The following is a 27,407-nucleotide window of genomic DNA, read 5'->3' on the forward strand; positions in this document are numbered from 1 at the left end:
GAGGAACAGCATGTGCAAAGGCCCTGAGGCAGGAGCAAGTTTGGCAGGTTCAAGGCAGAGTGGAAGAGTAGGTGGATACTAGAGCACATGAGGACTCTGAAAGACGGTGGCTTTACTCAGAGGGCCAGGGGAAGGCAGTGGGTTTTAAACGAAAAGCACAGCTCTGATGGTTATTTTAAAAAGAGCACTCTGGCTGCTGTGTGGACAACAGACATGGGGGACAAGGGAGGCTAGCTGCCTTTATAGTGGCCCAGCACACAGATGGGCTCCTTGCCTTCCTCCTTCACCGCCCACCGCTCTTGGTGATGGACTAAAGGTGCCTTGGAAATAAAATAAATGACAACATGCAAATAAAGTGCCGAGCGCAGGAGCGGGTGCACAGTAGGCCATCCAACAGCAAAACTCTGGTAAGAATTATTATTTTGGGGAACTATCTCTTAATCGCTTTCTCCTGAAAAACCTGGAAGAAATCAGGCAATTGAGGTATAAGGACCAGGTGAAGTACTAGAGCCCTGAGGTCAGGGAAAGTTACAGGGAGCACAACTGCTCCCCCCCAACCCCAGTCACATGCGTGTCCCCCTCCAACCCCCACCATGGATCAGATCAAATGAGGATGGCTAGCATAGGGGTCTGAGTCACTGCCTTAGCTGCCAGTTTTTCCTATAGCAGATTTCAACCTTAAAATAAATCTCTTAAAATGCCCCTTTTATGATCCCGAAATGGAAACCCCAAATAATATAGCTTACCACTCACTACTTTAAAAAAATGAACATAGTATCCTAACTGTAATTGAAAGGAAAGAAAGAAAAGAAGGTTTATTTTCTAAAAACATGTATTTCAGTATGTAAATGTTCAGTCATGACCACAATAGAAGACATGACAAAGGAATCCGATACTTCCACGCACTTCTCATTTAAAAGGTTGCATTTCAGAGAACTAGGAAGATCTAGGGCCATTCTCTACTAGAAGTAAAGGAAAATGGAAGAACAGACATGGGATGGACCATGGGATACAAACAAGTATATTCAGTGTTTATCAAAACCATGCAAAGCCCAGGCGTAGTAACTCACGCCTGTAATCCCAACACTTTGGGAGGCCAAGGTAGGCAGATCACCTGAAGTCAGGAGTTCAAGACCAGCCTGGCCAACATGGTGAAACCCCATCTCTACTAAAAATGCAAGAATTAGCCAGATGTGGTGTCAGATGCCTGTAATCCCAGCTACTCGGGGGGCTGAGGCAGGAGAATCACTTGAGCCTGGGAGGCAGAGGTTGCAGTGAGCCAGGATTGCGCCATTGCACTCCAACCTGGGCTACAAGAGTGAAATTCCATCTCAAGAAAAAAAAAAAAATCAAAAATACTCTGTGTTTATTTCTATAAAGGAGTTAGATTCTAGACTCTGATAATTAGAAACAAGTTTTTCACAACATGAGTGTTCGTCAGGAGATATAAAAGTCACATGGGTTGTGGGACAATTTTTCTTTATGTACAACTTCCTACAGTGCATTATAAGACATTGATATCCTTGGCACCCCCAAATACCACTATCCCTCCCAACTATTACAACAAACAAAATGTTTCCCCCACAAATTTCCAAACCACTGTCTAGGCAGAGGTGCCACACCTGCTGAGAACCACTGCCCTAAAACCGATTCATGAGTTGGTATACTCAAAATAACTGCATTTGGTAGTTTTATAATTGCATACTGTGGTGGGCAAATGCCACCCCAAAGATGTCCACATCCTAGTCCCCAGAACCTGTGGCTGTTAACCTTCTATGGCTAAAGGGACTTTGCAGCTGTGATTATGTGTCCCCGATGTAATCCACAAGGGTTTTTATAAAAGGGAGGGTGGTCAAAGTGGGCGGAAGGAGCTGTGAGGCCAGAAGCAAGATGTTGGAGTGACGTGAGGAAGGGGCCACGAGCCCAGGAATGCAGGTAGCCTCTAGCAGCTAAAACAAGTAAGGCAGCAGTCTTCTCTTCTGAAACCCTCAAAGGAATGCAGCCCTGCAGACACCTCCCATCTCTAGAATTATTAGAGAATAAATGTACATTGTTTAAAGCCACTAAGTTTGTGCTAATGTGTTATGGCAGCCACAGGAAACTATATTACATGTGTTTATATTCATGGTGACTTTCCATTTATGGTGACTACACCAGGTTTTCTATTTATGATCATGATAACAAGTTTCTTTCTAAACTAAAATGCACTTAGGTTTTGTTTCTGTTTTTGTCTTTGAGACAGGGTCTCACTCTGTTGCCCAGGCTGGAGTGCAGTAGTGCAATCATAGTTCACTGTCACCTCAATCTCACAGGCTCGAGCAATCCTCCTGCTAGGACTACAGGCACACACCACCACACTCAGCTAATTTTTTAATTTTTTGTAGAGTTGAAGTCTTACTATGTTGTCCAGGCTGGGCTTCAGTTCCTGGGCTCAAGTGATCCTCCTGCCTCAGCCTCCCAAAGCACTGGGATTATGAGCGTGAGCCACCACACCCCCAGTGAGGTTTTTTAAAAGGAGGGAGTAGCCAAATTAAATGAAAATATTAAGTTAATAATAACACAGCTACTCTGTATCTTGGCAGAACTTGCAAAGGTGTTCCAAGAATGGCCCTAGTTTGGAAAATAACAGGTTAAACTATCGCATGGGAATTTCTCAGTGGGAGAAGTCTTCTGTTGGAAGATTCTGAATGCTGCTGCTTTTTGTTAGTAATACCTAGGCACCAGGTGTTTTGCAAGACACATCACACGCAAATCCTCAGGAGCCCTGGAAAGGACTCACTGCTTATGTTCAGCTGAAGAAACTGAGGCTCAGGGAGGGTGAACATCTCCTTCAAGGTGATGTACGTGGGGAATGACAGCCCCAGGATTTGAACCTGGGTCCTGCCAGCTCCATGGGTGATGCTCTCAGCCACTTTGCTTCAGGGAGATTCTTGTCCATGGCCACATTCATGGATACCTTGTGAATGATGGAGGCAATTTGTGGTGGCCATTTGGGTGAGTCCCTTGTCCCATTAGGCAATGCTTGTATAAGGGAGAGATTACTCTTTTCAGACCAGATAATCACCCAGGCGCTTCCATGGACTTGGCTTCAGTCACCTTGGGGTGGGCGTCGCAAGAGGTGCCATCAGAAGAGAAGACAGTCTTTCCAAAGTGCTTCCTGGCAAAGCTCGACCGTTGCTAAGATGTAAAGAAACACTTGGGCTTGTTCAGCGGGCCTTGTCTACACTAGAAACACCCATTTTTGCTTGGAATTGGCAGATTGCATGCCGAGTTAAGAATCTTTTGATTATAAGCAACAGAAATTCAATGCACATCAGCTTAGGCCAAAAAGGAAAATTTCTTTGTTCATGTCACCAAGATGTCCAAAAGTAGACCTACGCAGGGTGGGATCTGGGTCCCTAAATATTTTCATATGGATCTGTGTGCATTGTCAAGAAGGCTCTGCCTGTAGGGTGACAGAGATGGCTGCCGGCATCCTTGAGCCTAGTTCTAGCAGCTCAGCCACCCCAGGGGAAAAAAGGTGCCTCTCCCAGGAGTCATAGCTAAAGTCCTCAGGCCAGTGTCCATTGGCTCATAATCATCCTTGAATCAATCACTATGATTCTGGCCAGGGATAGGTTATGAGATCACCCTGAAAGACCCATGATAGGTGTTATTTTTACTAAAAGTTATTAACTGCTAATTTACAGATATGAACGCCTATTCTCAGAGAGATTGGCTATCTCCACATATCATGCTGCCTCCTTTGCTAACCGGCTGTTTTTTAAAGGTGTCTAATAAAGACACTATGTTGCGAATCCCCAGGACCACCTTCGGCCTCGATGATTGACTAGAACTCATAAGGCTCAGAGAAGCTGTTAGGCTTTCAGTTACAGTTTATTACAGTAAAAGGACACAGATTAAAATCAGCATAGGGAAAAGGCACATGGGGTGAAATCCAGGAGAGATCAGGCACGATCTTCCAGGAGACCTCTCCCAGGAGTCCTCTCCCAGGGGAGCACGGACACTCCACCTAATTCTCCCAGCAACATGTGTGCCAACACATGCCAAGTGATGTCCAACTGGGGAAGTCCACTTAAGCCTTGATGTCCACTTAAGCCTTGATTGGGGGTCAGTGACATAGGTATGCAGCACCTGAGTGACTGACCTCAGCCACTCAGACACCAGCCCCCCAGAGCAAACACAGGCATTCACCATAAACCACATTCTTAACCTAAACTATCTGATCAACTGGAAGTGCTTGGCGTGGCCCAAGGGCTAGGAGCTCATGCACCAGGAACTGGCCAAAGGCCAGACCTGAAGACAGACATTTCTTAAGGAATGTGCAGGGTTTGAGCAACCCAGGCCTGCTGAGTTAACCCTTTCCTGCACAGCCAGCCTCTAAACTTCATAGCAGAAACCCAAATGAAATCAACCAAATGGCTCGTCCCAAGTAAAGACCACCAGATAACGTAGATGTCTGATGCACTTGGAGATTCCACAGAGGGGACAGCACATCCCTTCTGCCCAGTCATGCAGCTGATTCATGGAAGGCGGACGTTTCCTCAGAGCAAAAGAGCCGTGACAGGCATGATGGCATAACCAGAGGATTGTGGAGTCTGGAGTCAGATTAGACCTGAGTTCAGTGCCAACACTGACTCTTATAAGCTAAGTGACATTGAACAAGCTACACAGTAATAATAGTAACAGTAATAGCAATATAAACAGTAGCTGTTATTAAACTAACACTTATTCACACCTTGCTATGTTCCAGGCATGGTTCTAAGCTCTTAAACAGTTATTAACTTAGTGTTTTTAACTTTTTTTACATGGTCACAGTAAGAAATACATTTTACACTATGACCCATCACATACACACACACGCCACAAACATACACACATACCCCAACTGAAATAGGTGTTCACCATTGCTGTGTATGATAGATTCTGATATTTTGTTGTCTATTCTAGGGATTAACACACTTTTCCTGTAAAGGGATAATAAGTATTTTAGGGTTTCAGCTAGGTTCGGTGGTGACTACTCAACTATGCCACTGTACCATGAAAACAGCCATAAATGAACATTAAGTGAACAAATGGGCACTGCTGGGTTCCAACAAAACTTTATTTACAAAAACAGACAACAGGCCATAGTTTGCTGACCCCTGGATTCTATCACATTTCTTCCAGTCTTTTTTTTAGTGCTGGTCATTAAACTTTCACTAAAGGGATTATAACCTCACTTTTATAAAAACGTATTTAATCTTTACAACAATCCTATCAGGTACGTAAGCCCATTTTACAGATAAGAAACTGAGACACACTGAAGTTAAGTAACTTGTAAGAAGTGGAACTGGCCTTAATCACAGGTAATCTGGCTTAGAGCCCACCTTCTTCACCTGTCCAACAAAGCACTCACTAGAGATTGGCCATTATCATTATCAACATTATTATTATTATTATTCAGCCAGAGTTAGGTTATGAAAGAACTCATGTTTGAATTATGAAGGAACTCAAAATCCCACAGTCACATAAACCAGTTTCAGGATGAAATCGGCATGCCTTCCTTTTGTTCAAAGGGTTGTGCAGCTAATTAGTGTGTAAATCTCACGTCTTTGAATTGAACACATTTTAGAGTCATCTATTACAAAAGTGCTGCATGCTTAAAATAGAAAACTTGCCACATCTGTAATCTCAGCACTTTGGGAGGCTGAAGCAGGAGGATCACTTGAGGCCAAGAGTTCAATACCAACCTGGGCAACATAAGGAGACCCAGTAATAAGTAATTAATTAAATAATTAATTAATTAGCTAGGTGTGGCGGTGCAAGCCTACAATCCTAGCTACTCAGGAGGCTGAGGTGTGAGGATCAAGAAGGTCAAGGCTGCAGTGAGCTGTGGTCACGCCACTGCACCTCCAGCCTGGGTGACATAGGTCGACCCTGTAAAAAAAAAAGAGAGAGAGAAAGGGAGGAAAGAAAAGAAAGAAAGAAAGAGAAAACGGAAAATCCAGGAAAAAAAATCTTTAATGGATAGAGTTCTGATTCATTAAAACAATTTTTTGGTAAAAATTTGTATTTGTTATTTTGAAATCAGAACAGTCGCCTCCTAATCTATGCAGACTGGGAAGTAGATTTCCGATATGGCATGAATTGGAGAGCTGATAAATTTGAGGATGGTGGAGACACTTGATAGAAAACAACTGTTTAGTCTTAATTAACTATGAATAACTTCGGCATTCACATTTTGAAACTTCCGAGAACTAGCATGCCATTCTCCTCATACATGTTTGCTTTACATCAGATTAATTTTATTTTAAGAAAGATTTTTTTATATTCTTATCCTCTCCCTTTCATCCAAGAAATACAACTTTACATCCCAAAATAGTGACCCACAAGGCAGATCTTTGGGCCGCCTACATGGTCCCACCATCCTCCTCTAAATAAGAGAACTTTGCCTGTAATTGCAGCACTTTGGGAGGCCGAGGCAAGAGGATCACTTGAACCAAGGAGTTTGAGATGACCCTGGGCCACATAGCAAGACCCTGTCTCTACACAAAATAAAATAGAAGCCAGGTGTGCTAGCACACGTCTCTAGTCCTAGCTACTTGGGAAGCTGAGGCAGGAGGACTGTTTGAGTCCAGGGGTTCAAGGCTGCAGTGAGCTATGATCACACTCCAGCCTGGGTGACAGGGGAGGCCCTGTCTCAAAAAAAAGAACTTCATCAAGAATGCATAACAATTATGTTACTGAGCTGCCATCCAGGTCCGTAGCCTGTCTCCTAAAGGGCAGTTCCAACTTGAAGCTTCCTCACCAGCCTCCCAAACAAGTGTGCAGAACCCACCACACCCTCATAAAAACTGAATCCGGAGAAATCTGTAGAGCATTAGGGCACACTAAGAAAATCTACAGCGTCTTTGTCTGATCTGTACCTTCACTGCAAGAGAACCACCCACAAATTCTCTAGTCAAACAAAGATGACATTCCATCCTTAGTCCCCAGCGTGGTCCTTCCCGGGATGAGTTACACACTGAAGCCTGTTTTGGAAAAACTACCAATTCTCCGTTCATTCTGTTTTAAATTGATTTTTTTTTTAAAGTAATCCACTTATGCTGTTGCTTGTTTAGGAAATTAACCACTGTTTTGTTTTGTTTTTTAATCCAAAGAATATGTCATGCTTCAGAAAATGGGTTTCACATGAGTGGCATGTTAAAAGCTTTTGTATCAACTGATTTGGGATGTTCCTGCTGGGTTTGCAGAAACTGATTCTTTGCTTAAAGGCTCAAGGAAGGGGACTGGGGGATTTTGACAACAACCGATGCTTGTGGAGTGCCTGCTGCAGCCCAGGCCCTGGGCAAGGTGCTTCCACACATGCTATCTGATTTAATCCTCACTCCAGTGTTAGGTGGTAGCGACAGCAGGCTGGACTTGAAGGGGTCAGTGGCCCGAAAGAGCATGGTGTGAAAGCTGTCATATGTTAGGCTTTATTTGACTGCAAGAAGTTCTGGGTCAGACGGAGGGTTCCCTCCAATCTGTCCTCTATGACTAAAGTCAAGACCCCAGAATGGAATACTGACGGTGTATAGTAGGGCTGCATTCAGCAAGACAGTCCAGGATGAAACTGATGGCTTCTGTCTTGTCCTCACTCCAGATGTATTTCACATAAATTAATACTGAGTCCGCACCAAATTTTTTTTTCTTTTAGTTTCTTGGTCTCTGCAACCCTGGAAAAACATTTCCTACTTGGATAAAGTGTTCTGACCCAGGGCAACACTGTGTTACTTAACTTCTGAGTTAGCCATGCTTTTCTGAGGCTATTCCAGACTTTTTTGCCTCTGTGCAACTAGTTTTTATCGTGTTTTTTGAAAAGAGGTACCACCTACATAGCTTAAAACAATCTTAGGAAAATCTGAAATAATAAGAATGCTCCAAGAGTAGGTGGGTATTCTAAAGGCTCGTCATATAAACATTTGGGTGTCTTCAATTTTTAGAAAGATGTTTAATTATATAATAAATATTTGAATCCCTTCTCTTTTAAAAAATTCTAGAAGGCTGGGCATGGTGGCTCATGCCTATAATTGTAGCACTTTGGGAGGCCAAGGTGGGTGGATTGCTTGAGCTCAGGAGTTCGAGACAAGCCTGGGCAACATGGTGAAACCCCTGTCTCTACAAAAACATACAAAAAATTAGCCAGGCATGGTGGTGCACACCTATAGTCCCAATTACTTGGGGGCTGAGGCAGGAGGATCACTTGAACCTGAGAGGTCGAGGCCGCATTGAGCCAAGATTGTGCCACTCTACCCTGGATGACAAAGTGAGACCCTGTCTCAAAAAAAAAAAAAAAAAAAAATCAAAAATCTAGAATATTCTAGAGAACACTAAAGTTCACTTTGACCATCACTTTTACTTCCTGTTGCCTCCTCTCTGCCTTCTAGAAGTAACTGCCTTTCTTTTTGTGTATAGCCTTTCAGATATGTATAAATATATAAGCGCACATGGAAAATATAGTAACATTTTATGTGTCTCTAATAAATGGTGATAACATACAGTACATAGTACATACTGCAATCAGAAAACTTTTTTCACTCCAATATATTTTTTGATGTGTCCCTGTTAATACATGGAGATCTGGTTCATTTCCTTCCATTGAAATTTCATTTCCCATTGTATGAATAGACCACATTTCATTTTTCAAGTCTCCTTTGAAGTGATAGCTAAGTTATTCCCAGTCTTTTGCTATTTACTAACAATTCTGTAATGAACATCTTTGATATGTCCCCTTGCTCATGCGTATGAGATTTTCTGTAGGATAGATAATGAAAAGTGAATTTACTGAGTATGTTACCTAATCCAAGAAATATATGCCTATAGTTTAATATTCATAGTTCTACAAAGGAATATATGTGGAAAACAGCAGTCCTCAGTGACTGCCCACCACCCTTTTTTCCTGCCCAGGGGCAACAACTTTCAACTCTTGCTGCTGCCTTTAAAAATGTAACCTCCAAATTATTATTGTTATTTTTTCTGATACGGAGTTTCGCTCTTGTTACCCAGGCTGGAGTGCAATAGCGCAATCTCGGCTCACCGCAACCTCCACCTCCTGGGTTCAAGCGATTCTCCTGCCTCAGCCTCCCGAATAGCTGGGATTACAAGCATGCACCACCACACCTGGCAGATTTTTGTACTTTTAGTGGAGACAGGGTTTCTCCATGTTGGTCAGGCTGGTCTCGAACTCCTGACCTCAAGTGATCTACCCGCCTTGGCCTCCCAAAGTGCTGGATTACAGGCGTGAGCCACTGCACCCAGCCTCACCCCCAAATTTCTAAGTAACATCCTTAGGTGCTACTTCTTGATTCTTTTTTTTCCCCCATTGTAGGCATGATCTCTGGCTTCCCAAAATATACTAATTGAGCTCTCTTTTCTCACCCTTGACCCCATCACACACATGCAAACTTTCTCTTCATGTCTTCCCAGTATCAATCAGTCATACCTTGAGCTTTATTAATATGCGGTATTTGCCTTCTTACAACTATATAAATACTTTTCACAGAAAAGTCATTTGGTATACAATAATTACTTTTCCTTCTCTGTGTGCTGGCCTGGGAGGTGACATCTTTCAGAATAAATCCTTTCAGCAAACAAGTCTGGGTGGCAGCTCCTTCTTGCTTCTTGTCCAGTACATGGAGGGTTGGTAATCAGTGATTAGGTGCACGAATTGCTCTGTCAAAGAGGAGTGTGTGATTGTGCAGAGGTGAAATGCTTTGGATATGAGTAATGCAAAACCTTTTCCCAGGTCACACACTGATTCCCTCCTAGGCCCTGAAAAGTTTGTTTTCCTCATTTTCTCTTCATTTTTCACTGAGTACCCTGCCCCGTCGAGTTCCAGCCAGGACCAAGAGTGCTAAGCTTTGGCTCTCGGGGCCTTGATGAAGTGTTTTGCCTAATGGCTGTGTTCCTGGGCCTGATTCTTCACAGTTGTGTGTGTGAAGCTGAGATCACCAGCTGCATTTTTTTCTTTCTTTTTTTCAAGGGTCAAGAAGGGTTTATGTCCTTAATTATTTATTTTTATAATAGAAATAATACAGCCTCTAGTGAAAATTTTAAACAGGAAAAGGACTGTATGGAGCGAGGGGACAAGGCCCCTGTCTCCCCTCTCCCAACTCAGCCCCTTTGAGTCCTCAGAAACAGTGTTGTTTCAGAACCAGATTACCTACGTTCCAATCTCAGCATTTGTTAGCTTGTATGGCCTTGAACAAGTTGCCTAACCTTTGTGTGCCTCCGTTTTCTCATCTATAAAATGGGTGTTTTCGTCCATTTAGTGTTGCTATAATAGAATACCTGAGGTTGCATAATTTATAAAGAAAAGGGGTTTATTTGACTTACGATTCTGGGGGTTGGCAAGTTAAAGATTGGGCAGCTGTACCTTGTGAGGGTCTCAAGCTGCTTCCACTCATGGTGCAAAGTGGAAGGGGAGTCAACATGTGCAGAGATCACATGGGGAGAGAGGAAGTCAACTCTTTTAACAACTCGCACTCTTGGAAACTAATCCATTCCTGAGAGAGTGAGAATTCACTGACTCTCATGGGAAGGCATTAATCTATTCATGACCCAAACACCTCCTACTAGGCCTTACCTCCCGACACTGCCACCTTGGAGATCAAATTTCAACACGAGTTGTGGCAGGGACAAACCACATCCAAACCATAGCAATGGAAAAATAATAGTGTTCACCTTACAGAGTTTTGTGGGGATTAAATGAGTTAATACTTATAAATTGGCACAGAGAAAGCACTTCATAGATATTAGCCAGGAATATTATTAACAGTGTGTTTTATATCCTTCTAGACTAGTGGTTCTTAACCTTGACTGCATATTGAAATCACCTGGGGAGCTTTAAATTTCTTGGTGCCTAGACCCTGCTCTCAGCAATTCTGATTTTATTGGTCTGGAGAGCAGCCTAGGCATCAGGATTTTTAAAGGCTTCTCAGAGCATTACAATATGCATCCAGGGTTGGAAACCATTGTGCTACATATTTTCCATGTGTATCAGTTAGGATAAGCAAGGGTAGGCTGCAGTAACAAACATCCCCAAAATCTCATCTACTTCGCATTTATGATACATGTCCATTGTGGTCAACTGCATCTCTGATCCACATCATCTTTATTCTGGAACCGAGGCCAACAGAATATGTGTGGGCGTTGGTGAACATAACTGCCTTCCAGGCTAACAGAATAAATATCCAGAGTATTTACAGCCTTGTGAAGTGAGAAAAGAGAGTGCATGGGGAAGTGTGTACTGGCTCCTAAAACTTCTAAAAACTTCTGACCAAAAGTGAAACATAACTTTTGCCCACATATCACTGGCCAAAGCAAGTTGCATGGTCCAGTTTCTAAGTAACATGCATATGTGCTCCTTCTGGTAGCCCATAAAAGAAGTATGTTCTTTCAGTTTTAGGTATGATCTCTTGCTTCCCAAAATACAAGAATTGAGCTCTCTTTTCTCACCCTTGACCCCATCACACATAGGCAAACATTCTCTTCATGTCCTCCCAATATTAATCAATCATAACCTGAATGGAACAGGGTGGATATGTGTCAGGGCCTGGATAGTAAATGTTTTAGGCTTTGTAGGACACACAGTCTGCTCACCTCTGACTTTGTAGTACAAGAGGAACTTTAGACAATACACTGATTTTTTTTTTAATGTAAAAACCATTCTTAGCTCATTAGTCATACAAAAACAAGCAGCAGGCCAGGTTTGGCGAGGGGGCTGCAGTTTGCCAACCCCTGCTACATATCATCCTTTTGCAGGGAGAAGCACCTCAGGGAGGGACCCCCAGTATGGGTGAACAGCAGTGCAGTCTATCACACTATGTATACAGAAAGAAGGCACTTTCATTGCACAGTTGTGCAAATTCATATGTTGTACTGTGTTGCAGCTTGCTTTCGTTACTTAGTACTGTATCTCTTGATGACAGTTTCATATCAGTTACTCCACAATGACTTCATTTGTATAATGGCTGCCTAGTTTTCCTGCCTATGAATGTACCATAGTGCCTTTGTGTTCGTGTGTTTTTATCATTAACCCTCTATTGTTGGATAACAGGGATTTTTTTAAGTATCAAGAGGAGTAAGGCAGTGTGCATAGAGAGATTGTTGGAAAGAGAGACTCAACATCTCAACTCTCTCAGTGGTTTATACTGAAATCTTCCAGACCTCCCTGATAACAAAAATGTATTGGAGGGAACCCCTGAAAGCATGCATTTTCCAGGAGGCCCTTTTTTATTACAGCCATGTCATATCTGTGATAAGTGTCCTTGCAACACTGAACACTGTTGCAATCCCAGGGTCATTTTCCAGGAGATTTAAATACTGGAGAGGGTAAAAAGAAATGGCGAAAAACTAGAAGTGAGATCCTGGAAGCTGTATGACATTATTATCACACCAGCCCCACACAGAGACACATTGTAGGCCACGCATGAGCCAAGCAGATGAGGTAAAACCAAAACTGCTTTTCAGCAGTGGGATGGGACCAAAAGAGTGGCTGAGATTCCTCAGGCTCCCCTCGCATGTGATTTTCCCCTTCTCTACCTCACAGGACACCACGACGTCTGTGCGCATCGGCCTCATGATGGAAGAGATGATCTTCAACCTTGCAGATACACATCTGTTCTTCAATGACCTGGAGGTTTGTGGTTGCTGATTTCATTTAATATTTGCCATGTTTAATCACCTGCATCTAGTTTATGGGAAGAAGGATGCTGCCTTTCCTTTCTTTTTTTTTTTTTTTTTCCTTTTTCATTTAGAAGCTTGAAACTTTTGCTAACAACCCCCAAAAAGGCCCGAATCTGTGGCCGGTGATGGTTTATTGGAAACACACTTAGCTCAATTATCTCCCTAGCTTTCCTGTGCAGTTAACGGGCTCTTCTCTGTTCCAGCGATGATGTCCACTGGCAGTTTTACTAATCCAATAAAGGCTATATAGTTTCTTCCTCCTGAAATTTGCTATTTAATAAGTTTATTAAGGCAAATTAGTACAGATCCTCCCGGGTCAGTAATAATTAGCAGTGGCCCAGGATGGAAGCTTTTAAAAACAATTTACATTCCCCTGAATGCATGTTTTACAAAGAGAAAGAATGAGAGTAAGCAGAGGGAATATGCTTATTTAAAGTATCTGCTCCTGAGCCCGTAAGCAAGATCCAAGGGAGGTAGGGAAAAAAGCGGGAGAGTAGCTTCAAAAATAAATTGAATTTATTTGTTTATACCCAGCCTATGTCAGAAAGGATTTCGAATGGGAAACATATTTAAAATAGAACTAGTAATACAAAGGCAAAGGGAAGCAAAGCTATGTCATGAATAAGGGTAAGACGTTGTACAAAAAAATCCAGGCTCAGGCTAAGTATTGCGATCAAGTTCAGAATGTATCACTTCCTGGTAGCCAGAGTAAAGAGGGGAATACAATGAGTTACTTCCCTCTAATGAAAGAGCAAGCAACTTTCTCCAATGTGAAGGAAGGGTTTGGGCTGATAAAAGGATCAGTATGGGAATCTTCTGGCTTTGTAAATTATGTTCACCTTATTGGTTCAACAGATTGAAAAATAAAGGCAACCTAAAATGAAACTGTATACAAAAGAAAAATTCTGTATCTCTTAGTAGGGATATTTTTTCCTGGAATCTGGAATATCCCTGGGGACTAAACTGAAGTAGAAATATAAAGGTTACGGATTTCAAATCCATCCTGGCTAGCCCAAGGCACCACTAATATTTATCATTAGGAAAGCATACAGATTTTTCTTTCTAGTCTGCAGGCTAGAGTTCCAGAGAGAGGAATCCTTGCTGAAATAATCAAAGTTGTGTTTTGTCCAATCTACGTAAGCCTCTTGGGCCTCAGTCTTCACATCTATAAAATGGAATTGGTATTCTCTGCCCAACATCTGTTTTAAAGAGCAGAACTAGGTAGAAACTTGAGGAAGAAAGAGAGCTTTGGAGCAATGGAGAATAAATACCCTTGGCTTCAAGGCCTGGGACTGTCTGTTTATTCAGAAACAAAGTGCAGACTCGCTTCATGATGGCGTCTATGGCTTGAAGGACACAAAAGAGAGAGAGAGAGAGAAAAAAAAAAAAAAAACCATGGCCATTGAATTCAGTGAGTACTTATGGAGCCTAATGCAGTAAAGACTCAGCCGATTGCAAAAATCAAAACCCAACTCGCTTTAACCGAGAGTGGAAATTATTGGCTCTTGTAGTTGAAAAGTCCAGTGATTTCATTCTTGCTTATCGCCCCCACTTCTGTGAGAACAGCGACCACCCTGTCTGATTAACCCTGAATCCCTGGGGCCAGGCAGTAAACAACCAAGCAAATCCATAAACAAGACCATTTATGATAATAAAAAGGATATGAAGAAAATAAAATAATCAGATGTGAGAGCAAGTGACATGGGATGGAGGAGGATGCGGGGGGCAGCATTCTTGAGGGGGCCAGTCCAGGGAAGGCCTCTTAAGGCAGTAACACTTGAGGTAAAAGATGACAAGCAGCCAGCCAGATGGAGATCAGCGGCAGGGGGCTGGGCACAGCAAGTGCAAAGGTCCTGAGTGAGAACCAGCATGAAGCCCCCGGGATCAGAGAGAAGGCGTGGGGGCCGTAGTGCAGGAGTAAAGGTATGGGGGCAGCCAGGGTAGATGAGCCTGGGGCAGGAGATATCACAGCAATCAAAGCTCTTTCTAAGTGCCGTGGACATCCCTGGGGCAAGCTGGTGTTCAGCAAGGAAAGCCACATGATCTGTGTTATGTGTGAAAAAGACCTCTCTGGCTGCTGCATGGAGAGTGGGCAGTCAGAGGGGAAATGTAGGCTGGGCATGGCGGCTCACACCTGTAATCTCAGCATTTTGGGAGGCCAAGGAGGGCGGATCACTTGAGGTCAGAAGTCTGAGACCAGCCTGGCCAACATGATGAAACCTCGTCTCTACTAAAAATACAGAAATGTTAGCCAGGCGTGGTGGCGGGCGCCTGTAATCCCAGCTACTCAGGAGGCTGAGGCAGGAGAATCACTAAAACCCAGGAGGCAGAGGTTGCAGTGAGCCACGATCATGCCACTGCACTCCAGCCTGGGTGACAGAGTGAAACTCTATCTTAAAAAAAAAAAAAGAGAGAGAAGAAAAAAAATGTGGAGGCAGGGAGACCAGCCAAGAGGCTACTGCAATAGTCCAAGCAGGAGAAGAAAATGGATTGGATCCACGTGGTAGGAAGACGTGGACTTGAGGATGAGGTGAAGCCAACAGGACTTGCTAATAGACTGGATGTAGAGGTTGGGGGAGAGAGAGGTGGCAATGACTCCTAGGCTTGATCTGACCGGGACGTGTTGTCCTTCACTGAGATGTGGGCAGAACAGAGGAGGTGTTGGGTACGCAGTGGAGGATCCCATCCCCCTGTCTGGGGTACATGGGGTTTGAGATGTCTGAGACACCCTGGAGAAGATGCCAGATCGGCCGGCAGATGTATGGGGTTGAACCTCCACTGCAGTAACATCATCAGGCATGGAATAGGTGCTTTGTGGATCTTGGTTGAACCTGCGGCTCAGAGCCAGGTATTTTGCGGGATTTGTGTGTATTTCAGGCTGACGTCTTCAGAGTCTTGCCCCACTCTGCCGTTTCTCTCTGGCCCCCGAAGTCGAAGTTGCACCTCTGGAGGGAGGATCTTAATTACCAGCTGGAGCTACTTAGGGAAGCCAGTTTGTGTTTATTTTCTAAATTTATTTCAAATATGTCCCCAGTGCCAGAAGCCCCCAGGGCCCCCCAGCAGAATTGAAACCATGTTCTACCATGATGAAGTTAAAATTCACACAAGTGAAAACATATTGTTTGTTGGTGCAAGGCAGTCTCTGTCAAAATCTAAAGCACCGCCTTCTGCAGCTGCCCAGGGAAGCCGTGTGGACCAGGGAGAGGCATGCTCAAGGCCCCGCGAAGCCAGAAGCCTTTGTTCTCTGAGCCTGTAGGGAGTTCCTTCCCGCGGCCAGCAGCTCTTTATGAAGAGCTTACCATTTGCCAGGCCCTAATGGAAGTGCTGTGGATTCAGCAGCAAACCAAACACAGCAAGATGCATGCCCACAAGGCATGGACCTTCCAGCTCAGGAGGCTGACTGTAAACAATGGAATGCAAAGTATAATGTCAGAGCAAAGTGTTCTGAAGAGACACCAAGAGAGTCAGGGAGGAGGCTGTCACCAGGGCTTTTGTTTTGTGGTGTTTGACTCTTTTTTTTTTTTGAGACAGTCTCACTCTGTTGCCCAGGCTGGAGGTGCAGTGGTGCAATCTTGTCTTACTGCAACCTCTGCTTCCTGAGTTCAAGCGATTCTCCTGCCTCAGCCTCCCAAGTAGTTGAGATTACAGGCACATGCCACCACGTCCAGCTAACTTTTGTATTTTTAGTAGAGACAGGGCTTCACCTTGTTGGGCAGGGTGGTCTCGAACTCCTGACCTCAAGTGATCTGCCCTCCTCAACCTCCCAAAGTGCTAGGATTTCAGGTGTGAGCCACCGCACCCAGGCTCCTCTGACTTTTGAGCAAAGACCTGAAGGAGGTGGAGGAGGAGGCCATGCCGACATCTGGGTAAAGAGTGTTCCAGATAGAGAGAAGCACTGTGCAAAGGCCAAGGCATGATTAGAGTCGGTGGGCTCCAGAAACTGGGAGGAAACCAGCAAGACAGAAGCAGAGGGAACAGAAAGAATTGCGGTGGGCAATGAGGGTGACGCCTTTGGGCCATTGTAAAGCTTTGGGTAACAGCCAAGGGCGATAGAAGTCATTGGAGGGTTTGGAACAACATGATGTGACTTTGGTTCAGAAGCTGCCTCTGGCTGTCTGGTGGAGAACAGACTCCAGGGGACAGGGATTGAAGCGGGTGTCTGCATTAAATCAGCAACTTCCAGACTCCCAGGGGAAAGAATCTGTGGGGTTTAAAGAATGGTCCAGGATTGGCCTGGTGCAGTGGCTCACACCTGTAATCCTAACACTTTGGGAGGTCGAGGCAGATGGATCACTTGAGGTCAGGTGGATCACTTGAGGTCAGGAGTTTGAGACCAGACTGGCCAACATGGTGAAACCCCGTCTTTACTAAAAATACAAAACTTAGCCAGGTGTGGTAGTAGGCGCCTGTAATCCTAGCTACCCAAGAAGCTGTGTCAGGAGAATCACTGGAACCCAGGAAGTGGAGGCTGCGGTGAACAGAGATCGCACCACTGCACTCCAGCCTGGGCGACAGAGCGAGACTCTGTCTCAAAAAAAAAAAAGAATGGTCCGGGACACAGAAGGTGCCACATGTAGCTGTATCTTAGGATATTCTGCATGCATGTCCCAAGTTGAGGACAAAAAAGCCTTCTAATCAGTTCCATCTGCCGTTGAGTCCTGGCTCCACCATCTCCTAACCTGGGCAAGTATCTCCATCCCTGAGCCTCAGTTTGCTCATCTATTAAATGGGTGGAAGCAAAGCCCCCACCATATAGGGTTATAAGGATGGAGCTATGTGAAAGCAGCTAGCACAGAGCCTGGCTTACCTGCCCAATATGTGGGCCTTTCCACCAGGGGGCTACCTGTGTCCCTGGGGACATGCAAGGGGGGGTTCTGTGGTACCAGGGCAAATTGTTGAATTGCTACGTATTTATTTTACTTGAATTAGAAAACTATAACTAGCTTGCCGACCCCTGATTTTACAATCATTTTATAAAAGTATAGGCAACACGGAAATATGACAAAGATGATGACAGTCATGAGCAGACCAGGCCTGGGTCCCAGCCAACTGCTTCAGCTTGGGCATAAATACTGACAGTTCCCTCCCCTGCTCCCTGCCGCCTTGCTTTTGTGCAAGAGCTGCCGATTTTGCAGCTTTTATTTTGCAGGGCAGGTGAACCCTCCTCTGAAATGTCACCTGGGTAAGGGTGGAAGTTCAGTTAAAATTCAAGCACCTGCTCAAGATCTGTCAAAACTGTCCTCCAGCCCCACTCTACTGCGCTCACTCTGAAAGCCGTTCGTGGGAAGCCCCGAAGCCCCACTTCCCAGGGATGTGCCACTGGCGAGTCAGAGCTGGACCTAGGTCTGTGGCCTCTGTCCCAGCCAAGCGGGAACCCCTTAGGTTTTGACTTCTGGGCTCGGATGCAGCCAGGAGGAGATACTGTTCAGCCCTGCCCTGTGAGAAGAAGAGAATGGGGAGGCCTGGCAGCTGACACTGTGCTACTGCACTCTAGCCCAGGCGATAGAGGGAGACTCCATCTCCAAAAAAAACAAACAAAAAAAAGTATTATTTATGTTTTGAGATGTCACAACTTTAATTTAAAATACATTTAAAACCTAGATTCATGTTGAATGGCTGAAATTTTATAGGCAGTGTGATTAAAGATGATTCCAAATTTCAGCAAGGGGACATTTAGTTCAGGCATGAAAAAGAAGTTAACAAGCTAAGGTAACTATAAACAACAAAGGCACCATACATAGATATAAAGCCAGAAGAAAAGGGATCTAAAGTAGACAGAGAAGGTAGGCTGACTCTCCGGTTACAGATTTTCATTATCAGCTCATCACACCAGCGGAACTCTCTGGCAATTTGCTATCCACATCCATGGCGTTTGGTAGCCCTGAAGATTGTAACAACCCCCAACCTCTTGGTTAAAATGGCAGGTGTGCTGACAAGAACTGTCTTAGGTACCCCCTGCCTGCTGGGCATCACATTCTTCTTGGTATATTTTAAAAGAACACAAGTTTGGGCCAGGCACGATGGCTCATGCCTGTAATCCCAGCACTTTGGGAGGCTAAGACGGTGAATCATTTGTAGTCAGGAGTTCAAGACCAGCCTCGCCAACATGACAAAACCCCATCTCTACTAAAAATACAAAAAAAAAAAAAAATTCAGCTGAGCAGGGTGACGTGCACCTGTAATCTCAGTTACTTGGGAGGCTGAGGCAGCAGAATTGCTTGAAACCAGGAGGCAAAGGTTGCAGTGAGCCAAGATCATACCACTGCAGTCCAGACTGGGCAACAGAGTGAGACTCCATCTCAAAATACATACATACATACATACACACAGACATACATACACACACACACGCACACACACAAGATGTGCAGGCAAGATGCAGCGGGACCGAGGAGGGGGTCCTTCCTTGCTCTCCCTTGCCTTAGCAGGCAATCTGCCAGTGTCAGCGTGTCCTCTGGAAGCCAGGAGGTGTGCCTGGGTGAGGTGCTATCCCTGAAGAAGATGTCCAGGGGCTGGCATGGTGAGGGCAGTAGTAAGAGGGAGGCAGACAGTTTGGCCCCAGGAGGAGGTGGCTGGGGGAGGAAGCCCAGAGGGTAGAATTAAGGCATCTGGCCAGGGAGTCAATGGTCGCACAGCAGCAGCTGACGTTGGTGGCACCTAGCGTCATCCTGCCTTGCCTGAGTTTCTGCTGCATTCTCTGGTCCTGGCCCCGTCTGCTTCTCTTCACTCCCCTTGCCATTACCTCTGTGGTCCAAGTCACCATCATCTTTCTCCTGGACGCCGTCACAGCCTTCTCACTGTCTCCTTGCTGTCTATGAATTAGGATACAAGCTCATCAAAATAACGAGGCTTAAATAAAACACAAATCTGTTTCTCTCTCATGAGAAAATCTGAAATGTGAACAATCTAGGGCCAGAAAGGCAGCTCTTCCATGCCTGAAGCCCAGGCACAGCGGCTTCCTTTCCCCACATCCCCCAAAGACAGGGTCTTACTCTGTCACCTCTGTCACTCAAGCTGGAGTGCAATGGCATGATCATGGCTCACTGCAGCCTCGACCTTCCAGGCTCAAGCCATCCTCCCACCTCAGCCTCCTAAGTAGCTGGGACTATAGGCAGGCGTCACCATGCTCTGCTAATATTTTTATTTTCTGTAGAGATGGAGTCTCCTATGTTACCCAGGCTGGTCTCAAACTCATAGTCTCAAGGAATCCTCCTGCCTTGAGCTCCCAAAGTGCTGGGATTACAAGCATGAGCCACCGATTCCAGGCACATTCCAGGCAGCAGGGAAAAGAAGGAGGCAGAGACAGAGAAGGGCACCACCCAGCGGTTGCACTTATGTCTTCTGCTCACACCCCGTTGGCCTTAACGGAGTCACTTGGCCACACCTTCCTGCAAGGGAACCTGGGAAATGTAGTCTTTATTCTGGGCAGTCACGTGCCAATAAAAACTGCTACTATAAAGAGGGGAAGTGAAGTGGGTATTGAGGGTCAGCTGGCAGTCTCAGCCTGACACCTCTCCTCAGTTCTCATCACGGTAGCCAGAAGGGTGAAAAGGAAAGCTGAACACGTCACCCTCTGCTTAAAGCTCTTCAGTAGGCTGGGCACAGTGGTTCACGCCTGTAATCCCAGCACTTTGGAAGGTCGAAGCGGGTATATCTCTTGAGGTCAGGAGTTCGAGACCAGCCTGGCCAACATGGCAAAACCCTGTCTCTACTAAAAATACAAAAACTAGCAGGGCATGGTGGCTGGCGGCTGTAATCCCAGCTACTCGGGAAGCTAAGGCAGGAGAATCTCTTGAAACCAGGAGGCAGAGGTTGCAATGAGGCAAGATTACGCCTCTGCACTCCAGCCTGGGCAACAGAGCGAGACTCCATCTCAAAAAAAAACAAAAGCTCTTCAGGGAAGTTTAATGGACTGGCACCACCTGCTTCTCCAGACTTTTTCTCCTACTCTTTTCATCATTTACTCCACTCCAGATCCAATGGGCTTTTTTTAATTCCTTGAACATCCATGCTCCCCACTACCTTAAGATTCTGCCCACTCCATGCCCTCTGTCTGGAACACACTTCCCCAGCATTCTCCCCTCCTCTTGTTCTCAAGGTCCAAGGCCTCACCAGTTCCTATGCACCTCTTAAATCTCTGAACCAGTGCCACGTCCTTAGGGAAGTCTTACCTGATTCCCCTCAAAAGGTTAGATTCTGCCATCATAAGCTCCCAGGATGCCTCATGCTTATACAGCACATTTTGCACTCTTTGTAACCATTTCATTGATTATTTGAAGTAATTGATGTGAATTCTGTGTTCCCCACCAGCTGTGTGTTCCAGGAGGGCAGAGAACATGTCCACTGTGTTCACTGCTATAACTGGCACATAGTAGGTGATCAGTAAATCGTTGATTCTTACTGTTGATGGTCTTGCCCTATGACCCCATCCATGGTAACAACTGCCTTCTGGAATTTCTAACTTTCAGGAAACTGACTTTGTTTATGTGCCTTTGACTTTATTAGAAATTAAGTAGGTTAACGTGGTCCACACAAAACAGGATGTATTTCTCTTATCTGTAGAACTCTAGAGGTTAGCAGTCCAGGGACCTCTTCTGATGAAGAACTCAGATTCCTGCCAGCTTGCACCTTCACCAACCCTCAAGTGTCTCGCCCTCATGATCCAAGATAGTGACATTTCAGTTCCAGGTATCAGAATGGAGGAAGGGGCAAAGAGGAACTGCCTTTTCCCTTTCAGACAGCACGTGGAGGTTCTCAAAGACTTTCCCAGAAGCACCACACAATACTTGCACTTACATCCCACTGGCCAGCAAGGGAGGCTGGGAATTGTAGTCTTCATTCTAGGCAGTCATGCCTTACTAAAAATTCCATCACTTTGGAAGTAGGAAGAACAGGTACTGGATGAAAAACTAGCAATCTGCCACAGCACTTAATTCTCAACTCCTATCTTACAGACCTCAATTTCCATTTACTGCATTTTCTTCTCCTCAAATCCTGGTCTCTGGTTCTGCAACCTTAGCCGGGTGCCTGGACCCTGGTGCATTCTCCTCATTTGCTAGATCCTCTAGTCTGACATGTTTGCCCTGGATTATTCCTCCACACTGTACACATACCTGCTACCACCTGTATTGTGAATCAGCAGCCCTGCTCCTTAACAGTGTCATTTGTGCATTGGGAGGACAGGGGAGTGTACCATTGTTTTTTCTCAAAGAGTGGGCATTCTGAATGTTCTCATCCGCGTTAGTGTCAGTGTGTTTAACTAGAGCAGCATTCCCACCTAAGGGCAGCCCCATCCCCTGGAGGGATAGGGGGACACATTAGAAACTAGGGGTGGGTCCAGGCGTGGTGGCTCACGCCTGTAATCCCAGCACTTTGGGAGGCTGAGGTGGGCAGATCACTTGAGGTCAGGGGTTCGAGACCAGCCTGGCCAACATGGTGAAACCCCGTCTCTACTAAAAATACAAAAATTAGACAGGTGTGATAGCGGGTGCCTGTAATCCCAGCTACTCAGGAGGCTGAGGCAGGAGAATCGCTTGAACTTGGGAGGCAGAGTTTGCAGTGAGCCGAGATCGCGCCACTGCACTCCAGCCTGGGTGATGGAGCAAGACTCTGTCTCAAAAAAAAAAAAAAAAAAAAGAAAGAAAAGAAAAGAAAGAAACTGGGGGTGGGCGGGAGGCAGAGGTTGCATTGAGCCAACATCGCACCACTTCACTTCAGCCTGGGTAACAGAGTTGACACTCTGTCTCAAAAAAAAAAGAAAAAAAGAAATTGGGGGTTGGGGTAGTTGGTTGTCACATGAAGGGAGAGAACTGTTTGCTCTCAGAGGCAGGGCCGGCAATACCACTCAAACCAATATGCTGGACAGTCTTGTATGAAGTGGAATCGTCCCACCCAAATGCCCACCACACTGAGTCCCTGAGAGATGTCAGTCGGCTGAGCAGTATTTATGGATGCCTTGTGCACAGCACGTTCCAGGTTTCATGTGGTTTGCTCTTAATTAAAATACAAAACAAACAAAACAAAAAACCACTTTATTAAATGTATTGTTTTTTCTTACTCTTGTTTTCCCGGAAAAATGACCAGTGCATCAAACCAGTGATGTCATAGGTAATGATGCTTAGGATGAAGCATAGGTTTGTGCAGGAGCATCAGTGTAAAGATAAATGAGGAGGCCAAGCGCAGTGGCTCATGCCTGTAATCCCAGCACTTTGGGAGGCTGAGGCAGGAGGATCACTTGAGCCCAGGAGTTTGAGACCAGCCTGGGCAACATGACGAAACCCTGTATCTTCAAAAAATACACACACACACACAAAAAAAAAACGAATTAGCCGGGCATGGTGATGAGTGCCTATAGTCCCAGCTACTCAGGAGGCTGAGGTAGAGGATCGATTGAGCCTAGGAGGTTGAAGCTGCAGTGAGCTAGCTGTGATCACGCCATTGCACTCCAGCCTGGGTGACAGAGCAAGAGTCTATCTCAGAAAAAAAAAACAAAACTGAGAAGTTAGTGAAAGCGGGGACTCCTCTATGGCTAAATCCGTGAAGGAGTGCTGCTCTACCCGAGTGAGTGCCATCCACTGAGAGGCCTGGCACCGTGGAAGGAGTGGGATGCTATTTGGGGTCAGAGGACCTAAGTTCCAATTCTGACCCGGATTCTTCTGAGCTCTCAGACCTTGAAGGAGGTATTTAACTTGGCCGACTTTCCACTTCTTCCTCTGAACCAAATCTCAATAATAACTGACATTTACTGAGCACTCACTACATACCAAGCACCGTTCTAGTTGGCTTGTATGTTTTACTTCATTTAATCCTATTACTATCCCCATTATACTAGTCTGCTCAGTCTGTCATAATAAAATACCATGGAGCGGGTGGCTTACACGACAGAAATTTCCTTTCTCACAGTTCTGCAGGCTGGAAGTCCATGATCCAGGTGCTGGCAAAGTTGGTTTCTAGTGAGGGCCCTCTTCTTGGCTTGCAGATGGCTGCCTTCTTGCTGCGCCTTCACCCGGCCTTTCCTCGGTGCATGTACATGGAGAGACAGCCAGAAAGAAACAGCTGTCTGGTGTCTCCTCTAACAAGGACACCAATTCCATTGGGTTAGGACCCCACCCTGTGACCTCACTTAACCTTAATTACTTCCTTAGAGGCCCTACCTCCAAATATAGCCACGTAGGGAGGTTAGATTTTCAACATATGAATTTTGGGAGGAGACACAAACGTTCAGTTCATAACACCCATTTTACAAATGGGGAAAGTGAGGCAGAGAGTGGCTAAATGAACAGCCCAAGTCACATGGTTGGCAGTGGCAATATTCAGACACAGGTGGCCTGGCTTCAGAGACCCTGCCCTTATCCATAGTGCTGTGCTGCCTCTGCCAGGGACAGGGATGTACGTCTGGTTTGAGAAAAAGGATTCCCAGTAAGAATCTAGGAGCTCGTGCAGTGCCGCAGACAGTGGACTCAAAGGAAGAAAAGAAAGTGCAAGGGAGGCTGGAGTCACTGAGAAGTGTGGTGGTGGAACGCCAAGATCTGACACCAAGAGGAGGAGAAAGTCCCAGTGTTTCTGGAGAAGACAAATATTTTTTATCTCTTTGGGTTTTTCTGATTTTGCTTTTGTGTATTTTGTTTTGTGCGTGTGTATGTATGTGTGTGTGTTTTGAGATGGAGTCTCGCTGTATCTCTCAGGCTGGAGTGCAGTGCTGCGATCTCAGCTCACTGCAATCTCCACCTCCCAGGTTCAAGCGATTCTCATGCCTCAGCCCCCTGAGTAGCTGGGACCACCAGCTGATAGCTCCTAAAGCCACCACACCTGGCTAATTTTTGTATTTTTAGTAGAGACAGGGTTTCACCATGCTGGCCAAGCTGGTCTCAAACTCCTGACCTCAAGTGATCCACCCACTTCAGCCTCCCAAAGTGCTGGGATTACAGGCGTGAGCCACCGCGCCTGGCCAAGATTTTTCGTGTCTTTGTAAGATGAAAAATCAAATTCTTAGATTCCTCCGCTACAAGAGTGCACGGCATCTTATGCAGAGTAAAACTCACACAAACAATGACAAGCAACCACACAAACACGGCAGCATCCTTCGCTCCCCACTGAGGGGATGCATCGCCTGGAGGTGATCAAAGCAATGTGCAAGGGATCTGAATGCACTTCTAGAAAGGACATGGCCTGCGTGGACAAGGGGTGATGACCTGGTTGGAGCTGAGTCAGGGCACGTGTGGGAGTAACAAGCACAGTCCCGACGGGAGCTAGTGTGTCCTGCATGCGACTGTGTGCCTGGCAGGGACTGAAGGGCTTGTCTATACCCGTTCATTAACCCTTACAACCACAGAAGGCAGGTACTGTTACGCATCCCCATGTTAGAGATGGGGAAACTGAGGCACAGACAGGTTCACTTGCCCGACAGCTGACACATAGCAAGCTCTTCTTTTGCACCAGTCGTTGCACATCATCTCACTGCATCCTCGCAGCAGCCCTGCAAAGGAGATGGTTTTTTAAATCTCCATTTTACAGATGAGGAAACTGAGGTCCAGAAAGGTCCCTTTCCCAGGGTCACACAGCTAGTAAGAAGAATGTGGAGATTCGGGCCGGGCGCGGTGGCTCAAGCCTGTAATCCCAGCACTTTGGGAGGCCGAGACGGGCGGATCACGAGGTCAGGAGATCGAGACCATCCTGGCTAACACGGTGAAACCCCGTCTCTACTAAAAAATACAAAAATCTAGCCGGGCGAGGTGGCGAGCGCCTGTAGTCCCAGCTACTCAGGAGGCTGAGGCAGGAGAATGGCGTGAACCCGGGAGGCGGAGGTTGCAGTGAGCTGAGATCCGGCCACTGCAGTCCAGCCTGGGTAACAGAGCGAGACTCCGTCTCAAAAAAAAAAAAAAAAAAAAGAATGTGGAGATTTGATCCCAGGCTAAGCTGACTTATCTGCTAGGATGTTTATCTTTCATAGAGAATAGAATTTGAGATGAACTAGGAAGTGGAGAACATGGATCAACTGAACGGATGGAAGAAAAGAGTCTTTCAGGGGGCCAGGCATGGTGGCTCATTCCTGTAATCCCAGCACTTTGGGAGGCTGAGGTGGGCAGATCACTTGAGGTCAGAAGTTCAAGACCAGCCCAGCCAACGTGGCAAAATCCCATCTCTACTAAAAAACACACACACACACACACACAAAATATTAGCTGGGCATGGTGGTGCATGCCTGTCATCCCAGCTACTCAGGAGGCTAAGGCAGGAGAATTGCCTGAGCCTGGGAGACAGAGGTTGCAGTGAGCCAAGATAGCACCACTGCACTCCAGCCTGGACAACAGAGCAAGACTCCATCTCAAAAAGTAAAAAAATAAGGAAAGAGCCTTTCAGGAGAAACAAGGTGACCCTAAAGATCTTTGGCAAAAGGTATCCCTAGCCCGATGCAGGAATGGCCAGGCATTCGGGCAGGCTGGAAGGGGAGCGTTTCAAGATGCAGCCAGGGCTTTAGGAAAGACCATGCTGGAGAGGCTCAGGAGTGGCTGAAATCAGGGCAGCCATGGCTGCTTGCCTGACACATGGGCCTGGTTGCTAAACATGTGATTTATGGTCTTTAGGAGCTATCAGGAAAATAGTATGTCACTGTGTTAGCACTGAACTCTCTCCAAAGCATCCTGCCCAGCTGGTCATTAATACAATTCAGGCCATAGCCTCTTTAGTGCTCTTAAGATAAGTTAAACACTTAGATAGCACAAGAGATGTGGCCAAGGTTTCCCTCCCAGGGAGTAGACGCCTCTCTGGCTAGTCTGGAGGCAGCATTAAGCAGCCTCACTTAAAAAATATACCTGCCTCAGAGGAGAAGGAGCAGCCAGGGAGTTCATCGGGGCCCTGACAAGAGTCATTTTTCTAACACAAATTTGTCAACGATTTTCACATTCATGTCTCCAAGCAGCCAGCGACAAAAAGTAATGGGATCAAACCACAGCAGGAGAGTTTGAAAAACCCCAGCCATTACCAGCTTAATCAGAACAGGTTTTGATAAGTATTTGTCACTGAGTTTACTGATCAGCAACGTGCAACAATAATACTAAGTATCGGCTGGGGATGGTGGTGGCTCAGATCTGTAATCCCAGCACTTCGGGAGGCTGAGGTGGGCGGATCACTTGAGGTCAGGAGTTTGAGACCAGACTGGCCAAGATGGTGAAACCTCATCTTTACTAAAAATACAAAAATTAACCAGGCATGGTGGTGCACACTGTAGTCCCAGCTACTCAGGAGGCTGAGGCAGAACAATCGCTTGAACCCAGGAGGCGGAGGTTGCAGTGAGCTGAGATTGCACAACTGCACTCCAGCCTGGATGACAGAGCAAGACTCCATCTCAAAAAAACCCAAAAATACTACTAAATATCATTCCTGTGGGATGCAGAAGGGTGGCCCAGATAGGCATTTACAGTCCTAAATGACATTTGTTAGAAAAACAGTACAATTCATGGCCGGGCGCGGTGGCTCAAGCCTGTAATCCCAGCACTTTGGGAGGCCGAGACGGGCGGATCACGAGGTCAGGAGATCGAGACCATCCTGGCTAACACGGTGAAACCCCGTCTCTACTAAAAAATACAAAAAAAAAAAAACTAGCCGGGCGAGGTGGCGGGCGCCTGTAGTCCCAGCTACTCCGGAGGCTGAGGCAGGAGAATGGCGTAAACCCGGGAGGCGGAGCTTGCAGTGAGCTG

General features: G+C 45.8%; 1 protein-coding gene across 4 annotated transcripts in view; it reads left to right on the forward strand.

Annotated features, from left to right (window-relative positions):
* The window catches only part of EYA2 (EYA transcriptional coactivator and phosphatase 2), a 299,580-nt gene that overhangs the window by 240,388 nt on the left and 31,785 nt on the right, over positions 1-27,407 (forward strand). For all 4 annotated transcript variants that reach the window (XM_015148889.3, XM_015148890.3, XM_077951904.1 and 1 more), the window contains one exon: positions 12,575-12,664. In XM_015148889.3, the coding sequence (XP_015004375.1) occupies positions 12,575-12,664 (90 nt within the window). The remainder of the gene's footprint in view (positions 1-12,574; positions 12,665-27,407) is intronic.

The sequence above is a fragment of the Macaca mulatta genome, chromosome 10, assembly GCF_049350105.2.
Source record: "Macaca mulatta isolate MMU2019108-1 chromosome 10, T2T-MMU8v2.0, whole genome shotgun sequence".
Classification (NCBI taxonomy): Eukaryota; Metazoa; Chordata; class Mammalia; order Primates; family Cercopithecidae; genus Macaca; species Macaca mulatta.